Source organism: Piliocolobus tephrosceles, chromosome 5, assembly GCF_002776525.5.
Source record: "Piliocolobus tephrosceles isolate RC106 chromosome 5, ASM277652v3, whole genome shotgun sequence".
In the NCBI taxonomy this organism is placed as follows: Eukaryota; Metazoa; Chordata; class Mammalia; order Primates; family Cercopithecidae; genus Piliocolobus; species Piliocolobus tephrosceles.
The window spans coordinates 132,586,785-132,596,498 of record NC_045438.1 but is presented as its reverse complement, the minus strand read 5'-3'; the positions used below and the strand labels follow the sequence as shown (position 1 = coordinate 132,596,498).

Below are 9,714 nucleotides of genomic sequence, written 5' to 3'. Positions count from 1 at the left end.
GGGAAGGGGAACATCACACACTGGGGCCTATCATGGGGAGGGGGGAGGGGGGAGGGATTGCATTGGGGAGTTATACCTGATATAAATGATGAATTGATGGGTGCTGACGAGTTGATGGGTGCAGCACACCAACATGGCACATGTATACATATGTAACCTGCACGTTATGCACATGTACCCTAGAACTTAAAGTATAATAAAAAAAAAAAAAAAAAAGAAATACAAAAAAATTAGCTGGGCTTGGTGGCGGGCACCTGTAGTCCCAGCTACTACGAAGGCTGAGGCAGGAGAATGGCGTGAACCCGGGAGGTGGAGCTTGCAGTGAGCCGAGATTGTGCCACTGCACTCCAGCCTGGATGACAGAGCAAGACTCCGTCTCAAAAAAACAAGCAAACAAAAAACCCAACAACAATAAAACTCGTAAAAAAAAAAAACCGGCCTAGGCAACAAAGTGAGACCCTGTCTCTTAAAAAAAAAAAAAAAAAAAAAATCGAGGCATGATGCTGTGTCCCTGTAGTCCCAGCTACTCAGGAGGCTGAGGTGGGAGGATCGCTTGAGCTTGGGAGGTTGAGGCTGCAGTGAGCTGTGATCACAGCACTGCATTCCACCCTGTGCAACAGAGCAAGACCCCATCTCAAAAAACAAAAACAAACAGCAGCAAAGTTCTAAAATAAACCTGGCTTCCAGTGTTTTGCAATGTGATTGGGGGAAGAGGTAGGACCCCTAAGAATTTTGATCTATGAAACATTTATTTCAACTAAAAGAATGGACTGACTAGAAATGTTTTCATGGAATTTTCTCTTAGCCCCTTTCTAGACCACCAGATTCCAGTAATTTGTACCAGATTCCCCCTTCCTCATCAGTCTAGGGAAGGACATGTGATGGTGATGATTGGGGCTGGGGGGAGTATCTTATTATTTAGTATGTAGAGTTTCCCTTTAATTTCCGTTTTCAGTGTGACACTTCATCCCTGTCTTCATTGGTTCCTGGTGGCCCCATGTCTAGAACTTCTTTAGTTCAATTTCTTGAGATAGTAAATCTCATCTGCTGTTCTTTTCCCTCATTCTCTTTGTTGTTGTGGATTTCATTGTCTTGTGGATTTCTTTTATTCTTTACTAACATTATTGAAGTTAGGGGAGGGGGTGGAGACAAATGCATGTGGTCAAGCCAGACATTTTAACCATCCAATCATTAAACTTTTCCAGAAATGTCCCAATCATTGTGGACTACTCCTTCTACAGTGTACAATGTAAATTATAAATTGAATTTAAATTTGCCATCATTTCATTGTTTTCTATTTGTTTCACCTTTACTATATTTCCTTTTCTTTCCTTGACTTCTTTTAGGTTGGTCGAATTTTTTATTCTTTGTTTCCTCTGTACTAGTTTGTGAGTTGCATCCTCATTTTTTCATTCTTTTAATGTTAATGATTAGTCTAAAAATTGCAACAGGTATGCTTTATCTACTTAATTGTGGTAAAATTTATGTAAAATAAAAGATAGCTACTCTACAGTTTAAGTTTTGGCAAAGGCATATACCTCTTTCTCCACCACTGCAATCAACTTACAGAATGTTTCTATCACTCCAAAAAGTTTCCTCTTGCCCTTTATAGTCCCTCCTCCCCTCCACATCCAGGAAACCACCAATCTGTTATCATTATAGAGCAGTCTGCATTTTCCAGAATTTCATATAAACGGAAACATATTTTATTACTACAGGTATTCTTAAGTAATCAAAAGCTAATATTAATCCTTTAACTGTACTTTTTCTCAGAGAGTATTTTAATCCTGGAATTCTCTAAAATCCTCTAATTCACTGCTTCTCAACTTTAATACACGTATAAATCACTTACAGAAATCCTGTCAAAATGCAGGTTCTAGTTTACTATGTGCTATTATTTTTGTGTATTTTCTCTCCCTTTAGTAAAATTATGCCAAGAAGGTGGCTACTTTTAGGGTTGGTACTTCTGCTAAAATATGGAATTATATTTTATGGTGTCCTGCCTTCACTCACAGTTAAGAGTTTAGGATTTAATAGAAATCCTAATTAAAGGTTGAAATGATAAGACATTAGATCAAGTTGAACAATTTATACTTGTCACATACTACTTGCTTTCATGCTTGCTTGGTTTAGCATTCCACTGAGTATACGGTAAAATGTTCTAGCTAGAATTCAAGTTCAAAGAGGATAATGCAAGCCATACTGGATAGCTAATTTAAACCACACTGTATCACACTCAAGCCTGACTAGAACTTAAAGCACAGAAATTGAAGTCATTTCCCAGTTCTAAAAATCATTAGGGTCTCCTGCTCCTTCATGTCTAGCTCCCTACCGAACAGTCTTCATGCTCTGACTTTACCTTACCAGCCTTCTCTCTCATATCCCTCATTTTGGGGTCAATGGGTAACCCACTGTTTCCTGAATCAATCTTATGGCATTCCATGTGTTAAAGACAAGACAGCAGACCCCAAATGAAGTCATTCATGCTGAGAGGTTCCATGACACCAAACCAAAACCTGTATTTTACTGTTAAGATCTGACCCTTCAAGAAATCAGGAGAGAGATGACAGTCAAATCCCATTAAACCAACAAGATTTCATTTATATTCCTATAAAGAAAAATAGTCTTGACCAATCTGCTATTTGCTCATTGTTCCTGATTCATTTCACTTTTTTCTGCCTATAAAACTCACCTACTTGTTTAGCTCATAGGAGCTCCTTTCTATTTTGTAGACTGGATGTTGCTCAGTTCATAAAGAGCTAATAAAAGCCAACTGGATCTTTGGGACTCATCTGTTGAAATTTTATTCTTTGATGCATTCTTTCTCTTCGCTCATGCTGGTGGCTCAGCCTGGACCACACTCCCTCTACCATGTTTCTAGCTGACACCTACTGGAGAGCTTTCAGGTGGAGCTCAGATAGCACTTTCTTCACAGAGCCTTCCCTCTTCTCCCAAACAGACGAGCTCACTCCCTTCTCCAAACTTTGCCACTTTGTTTGCATCTCTCTTGAAGTGCTTATATTGTGGCACGTTCCAGTTATAAATACCCTTGCTTTATACTGCAATTAGAATTAGAATGTGCCTTCAAGTCTGAAAGCATACTCTTTTCACCTTTGTGGCCTTTACAGGCATAAAATAGAACCTTACCAGCAGCTCATAAATAATAATTGAATAAATATGTATTTCAGTGTGACCAAAAGAGGTTCCAGAGAACTTGAGCTGATTCCATCATTTCTTCAAACCTCAGGTTCCTACCTCCAATAGGAGCTCCTGAGTAACCCTTTGCCACCTCTTAATTTGCAATGATTGCACCAAACTGTGAAAACCTCCCAAGTTTGAATTTAGATTTTTCTTCAATCTTCTCCTTTATTCTTATGTCCAATCAGACAAAACAGTTGCTTTGTCATCTGATATCTGACTTGACCCTTCCTTTCCCTCTTTCTCTACCACATTTTCCATCATTCTGCTTAATGCCTTTTTATTTTCATAATGCCTAATTACCTATAGCAAATTCTTCCAGGTTTACTGGATCTCCTGTTCTACTTCCTCCAATACATAAAGAGGATAACAACAACATTTTATAGAGTTAGTAAGTTGATAAATAAGATGCGGTGTGCATATTGGACCTAGTTTGTACATGTACCTACTATCTCTTTGTAGAATCTTCTCCTGCTCATGTCCTCTGGTTTCAGGAGTTGATACATGACAAGCAGCATGTCCCTCTGGCCACAGTTATTGGCTCAGGATGGCTGAGAAATTGCAAGATACACTATGCTGATGACATAATTTGAGTCCCTTGACTTGATCTTGTCTATAGCTAGATGCACCCCTGGGCTTTCTGGTTATGAGTTGATTTCCTTTATTAAACTCACTTAAGTTGGTTTTCTGCTACGTGCAACAAAGATCTTTAATAAATGAAGTATGTAAAGCACTAAGCACAGTACCTTGTACATAAGTGTTAGGTATTATTTTTATCATCCCTGTCCCCTTGCCATACCTCCTACCAAATTCAACCTTTTTCTTATCATCTGCCCATACATACCAGGTAGGATAATTTCCTTACTATTCCCTGCATATTTTCCCTTTGCCTGGACTGTCCGACAGGACATTTTACACTCTTTTCACCAATTCACATCCATCATGATTTAGAACTTGGCTTAAAGAAATCTCCCATTCTCCAAGAAGCCTTCTTTGAGTAATGGTGGCTCCATACTCTTCACTGCCTTATCTATTTTTTCTTCTATGTGTTTTCTACTTATTTCTACTGTTCTGGATCACACACTACTCAAGGCAAGAAAAAATATATTCTATCTATACTTGTGATCATTAGTCCCTTTCTAGATTGAGATTTTGTCATTATTTTCCTAAGAAACTTGTGCAGTATTAGACACACTCTAAGTGGTCAATGAATATGTTTTAGAAATACATAAATGGAATTAAATCTACAGGGTGTGGTACGTTATTCTATTTAAGACCTGTTGTTAACCTAGTTAAACTTTCCCCATTTTCTAAGCAAACTTTACATTCTTAAACCATTTTAATTAGCATAAAAGTATCACAATGATTCCAACCTCAAATATTCCTCCCAACTGTGGTTTCAGAATCCTTTTAGTCAACTATCTAAGGAAGGAATATTCTATTAAAAATAATTTAACAATCAGTCAAGGCCTATTTTTTTTCTCATCATCCACATGTTATTAATACAGTGGGTATTGTGTCTGACCCTTGAGAGGTTTCTTGGCCTGATAAACTAATGACAATAGTGAAGCATTAACAAAGATATCCTGAGATGCTGAAAAAAAGTGTGAGGGGGAAGTGTGAAAGAAAGAAGTGGGGAAAAGGTGATCTTTTTTTGTACTCATGTTTCTTTTAGTTTTAAATGGTAAAACTTTCTCCTAACCCAAATAAGTTGATTTCTACTTACAGCTGGACGATTTTTAAAAACAACTATTTGGAATCAAAGGTCCGCACCCCTGTTTGTTGAATTTAATTGCTGTACAGTTTATTGAAAAGGTCAGGGACTAGTGAATTTAAACCGTTTAAAATAGCAAAAGATTAAAGTGAATTAAATGTAGTGCCTCTGGGATTTCTGATATATGTTCCAAATTTGTTTTTAATAACATAATTGTTCCATGTTACATTTAATATTCCATAACAAGGAACTGGTTACCTGTGCAGTTATGCTCCTAGAAACCAACTCCAAATGTCAAAAACTAAAGTGAGGGCAACTGTAACGTTATCATTAAAAAAGTAGAAGTTGAAATTGGAAGAGAAACACTTAAGTTGAATAAGGTCTTAATATGAAAGCTTTAAATAGAAAAACCTGAAAAAAATCACACACATTAGGTTGACTTAATGCCTTTTCAACAGCATTTAAATCATTATTTGACTTACAAATGGAAACCAATGCACTTTCTCAAGGTATTTATCCATTCATTTTAGTGGAAAAAGATAGCTCCTGATCACACGAATGGGAATTGTGCTAAATAAATTTTGAGAACATCCATCAAGAAATAAAAGTTACTAGTCATATATATAAATGATTATTACATTTCATGTTTTATAAGAATAAGAAATTCGATATTGTTTCTGTTAGTTTTCAGACTTTCTTTTTCTCAACTAAAAGTACTGTAATTGCCTCTGGGGATTTCCCTTCCACAATTAATCATCTTTTTCTTCCACACCTTCCCTCCAAATGATTATTCCCCCTAGCTTCAGAACACTTGACATTAATTCATACTATTTCATCTTCACAGCTTTCAAAACATTGCCCTGCCCGTGCTTAGCTCCACAAGCCACCCTCCTTGCATATAAAAAATTGGTTAACAGAAGCATTTTTGTACTATCTCTTTGCCAGAAGATGCTATTTACTTGGAAACAAATTAGCTTCCTAAATCAAACTTTTGAAACTCTCTATATTTAAATTCCTTAGTATAACAAACATCTATACTTCAAAAGTAGCAGTATGTTCACTTCAAACATTCAGAAAACTTGGATCCTAAACTTTATCCTTCATCCTCCTGACTCTAGAATACATGTCCTTGATCATCAGAACCAAGCAAGAAATGGAGTCTCACTAGCTACACCACATGTGCCGGCAAACACTTTCAAACTGTCATTGATCTCCACATTTACAGGTAGCTTATCCATACGTCCTTTATAAACATCATTATTTTTGGTACTTAAGACTTCAGTCATATAAGGTAAGCTTTCCAGTTTATAGGCAAAAGGAGGTGGCAATGGAGGCCTTCTCTCTCTCTCTCTTTGTAAGATCAAAACAAAAGCCAGTTTGGTCTGATGCTGCCATTTGTCAAGCATCTTTTAGAAAGCCGCCTAGTGCATTGAATTAACCAAGTCAGGTTTAAAGTGTTTCCCATGCCCACAGTGACAGACCAGCTATCAGGCATACTTAAGCAGACTGTCAAACTTTTATGTTTACTCTTTTTAAACGGAAAGTCAGATTTTTTTTTTTTTTTTTTAAACGAATGTCTGGTGCAGAACAAGACGCTCACCTGTACACAACAAAGGCAGGTCTTTCCCGGCTGTCCTCACTGGGGGAGGGGACGGACAATCGCTAGACCTTTGTCCTCAGGTCCTGGGCATGGGGGTTGGGGGAGAAGCGACTTTCTGGGAGTCGTATAGGCACCTGCACCCAAGAAACTACAGACCGGTTTTGACCTCAATGACTGCCCTGGCTTAACCTTTGGAGAGGCCCCTTAGTTCGGGGAGGGGGCTTGCTGCTCCAAACCGTAGCCACGTCACCCACAAGGACTGGGGAGGAAATGACTGACCGCTCAAGAGTCAGGGACCCCTGTCTCTCCCAACTAGACCCAAACGTCCACAGCCCTCTTGTCGGGCTCGCCCCGTGGCGGGCAGGGCCGTCGTGCGCAGGGATCGCGGCGGGTGCAGACCCGGTCTCTGCTCGGTGTCCCCGCCGCGCCCGCACCGCCACCGTGAGGCCGAGCCGGGGACGGTGCCCCGTGGCGGCGGCGGCGGCGCCTCCGCGCTCCTCTCCGCACCGCCCCGACCGCCGCCGCGCCGGGCACGGGCGGGGGGATTTTTTTTCCCGTTTCCCCCTCTTTCGCGCTCTCGCTCCTGTTCAGCGGGAGAGCCCGCAGAGTCAGGGAGGGAGCGAGGGAAGGGGTGGAGGTGGCGGGGGGAGGCCGGAGGGGCGGATCCTGCCTGGGGGCTGATCCCTCCCTCCCCTCGGCCGGGCTCCGTGGCGGCAGCGGCAGCAGCGGCGGCTCCATTCCCCCTCCTCCCCCGGGAGCGGCGGCGGCGGCCGGGCCGGGGCCCCAGCGCGGGCCGGGAGGGGGCACGGCGGAGGCCACGGAGGCAGGCGCGGGAGGAGACCGCGCTCCGCTTCCCGGGCCGCGCCGACCTGCTCGGCGGCCGGCCCGCCCGCGCCCAGGGGCCCCGAACGGTGGGGCCGGGCAGGCGGCTGAGGTAATGGGGGCGGCAGCGGGGCCGGACAGAGCGGGGGCGGGGGCCGCGGGGCCTACGGGGACCAGGGACTGCACGGGGGGAAACCGGAGAAGCGGGGGGCTTTCCGAGCAGGGCGGGGGCGGTGCGAAAGCTCTCTCCTGGAGCGAGGGCGGCGGCAGGGAAGGAGAAGGCGGGTGAGCGGGGGAGCTGAGAAGCGAGGACCCCCTCCCGCAGCCGCCATCTTGTCTCCCCCCAAGCCCTGGATTCCGAGCCGCCAAGCCCCGCCCCCACCACGCCTTCCAATTGGCCTGGCCAGACGAGAGTTCCGCCCCTTGAGCGTCCCTTGGTCCCCTGGGTCCCTCTGACGGGCAGGTGAGGCGACCAATGGGCTCTCGCCTCTCTGCCCCGCTCATTCGCTGGCGCTCGCTTTCTCTGTCTGAGGGTCGGACTCCACGTCAGGCTGTCTCTGGTGCGCTCGCCCCCTCCCCTCTGAGGAGATGTTATTTCCCTCCTTTCTTCTCCGAGGGGTCAAGATTCTTCTGGAAGAGGTGCCCCCTTAAAGGAGCAGGAGCCTTGGCTGGGGTCCTCCTTGTCTCCTGAGTAGCTTGTGTGGGGTGCAGGAGATACAGTTTGATTGCAGAAGATCCTCATTCTTCGGGGACCTGGGTGGGGTGGGCGAGCGGAGGGTCGGGGGTGCCGAGAGGAAATCTGGGGGACAGGGGATGTTGGAGATATGTTGGAGGCGTGTGTGTGTGGGAAGGGCTGTGTAGGTTGATAAACTCCCGCCAAAAAACTCGTCTAGACTGTAAGCTCCTTGTGGGCGAAACTCATTTCATTTCCCTCAGCAGCAGCCTTTCCCGCTCTAGAGTTTCTCCCCGGTGTCTGGAGGCGTGGGTGGGACAAAACACGTCTGTGTAGAGTCTTGCGTGGTCGAGAGATGCTTGAGCAACGAGGAGGTGGCAGGTGGGGAGGGAGAAGATGGAGCGGCTTTCATGAAAGGGGGCGCCGCATCGCCTAGCTGCGCTGTTTGGGGTCGGTGTGGAGGCAGATGTCCTCACCTCTCCTAGGGCCTCGGTGCCTTTGGAGGAATGGGTGACGAAGCAGGTCTGTTGGCTCTGTCTGCCCCCAGGGTCTTGGCATTTTTAAGGAATCCAGTAGCCAAGGGCCTCTGGAACCCGGACAGAATGGCTGTGATGATTCTGTTTCCTTTGGCTCCAAATGGGGTGTGCCAGCCCGCCTGGCACTGCCCCTCAGCCAAATTGTTTTTTTGTTTGTTTGTTTGTTTTTTTTTTGTTTGTTTGTTTGTTTCAATCACACTTTGGGATTGGAAGGCCTTTCAAGTAAGGATGTTAATAATACCTTATTAACAAGTAGCACCTTGAGAGCTAGATTGTATTACCCTCATTTTACTGATGGAGTATGGAGACATAGAGAGCTTAAGGGACTTTCTCCAGGTCACAGAGGGCCGAGATTAGAACCTAGATTGCCCCAGAGCCTCTTCTTGTACCAGACCATAGCACCTCTGTGGTGTTCTTAATTCCCACTGAGAGGAATTGAGCATTGGAAGATCTGGGTTCAAATTGTAGCTTTATCACTTACTCGCTTTAGGTTGAGTGACATCTTTCTGAGCTTCTGTGTAGATAATAGTAGCTATACCATCTCCTAAAGTAGTTGTGAAAAATATTAAGAGGGCTTTGTAGTTTGGAAAAAGTGCTTTTATTATCACCGTCCCTACTTTATATAGATGGTAGACCCTGCAACCAAGGTGATGAATTGTTTTTCTCTTTGAAATCTTCTCCCTGTTCATATCCTTCCAAGTCTGCCCACACCATGGGGCCCTGTATCCCCAAAGGTCTCTCCTGGTGGTGACAGCCTTGGTAACTGCCTACCGCAGCTCCTTATGAGCTTGTCATCCTGAGAATGATGTGGGAAACTAGGACTTTCTCTTGGCTGTACAAGGATAGACTAGATATAAGTGTTCTAGGAGAGACTTTTGAGGTAGCAGAATGCATTGAGAGTTTACCTCAGATACTGCCCAGATCATCTTGGCCTTAGGTGAATGAAGGTCCTAGACAGGCCACTACAACTTCAGAGATCTCTTGGAGCCACTCTCAGAGCTTCTAGGGTTTGTTTCTGCCTTAAAATGTACTAGTTGGTGTATCCTGGATCAGGTCCCCAACCCCCAGGCCGCAGACTGTGGCCTGTTAAGAACCAGGCCGTACAGCAAGAGGTGAGTGGCGGGCAAGCAAGCATTACGACCTGAGCTCTGCCTCCTGTCAGATCAGCGGC

At 44.4% G+C, this 9,714-nt stretch overlaps 2 protein-coding genes across 9 annotated transcripts in view; one reads left to right on the top strand and one right to left on the bottom strand.

The window, feature by feature from the left end:
• LOC116418821 (translation initiation factor IF-2-like) overlaps positions 1–7,838 on the bottom strand; it is a 23,180-nt gene extending 15,342 nt beyond the window's left edge. The window contains exons 1-2 of the mRNA XM_031935701.1: positions 7,808–7,838; positions 6,513–7,733 (exon numbers count right to left, since the gene is read on the bottom strand). Of these exons, the coding sequence (XP_031791561.1) occupies positions 6,802–7,733; positions 7,808–7,838 (963 nt within the window). The 3' untranslated portion in view covers positions 6,513–6,801. The remainder of the gene's footprint in view (positions 1–6,512; positions 7,734–7,807) is intronic.
• Positions 7,107–9,714, top strand: part of BRPF3 (bromodomain and PHD finger containing 3) — a 35,926-nt gene continuing 33,318 nt past the window's right edge. For 6 of the 8 annotated variants that reach the window (XR_002731715.3, XR_002731714.3, XR_002731716.3 and 3 more), the window contains exon 1: positions 7,107–7,446. The gene's annotated coding sequence lies outside the window, so the exon portion shown is untranslated. Of the gene's footprint in view, positions 7,447–7,851; positions 7,895–9,714 lie in introns of those variants that run through there. The other 2 variants (XM_023212646.3, XM_023212645.2) reach the window with 2 other exon arrangements.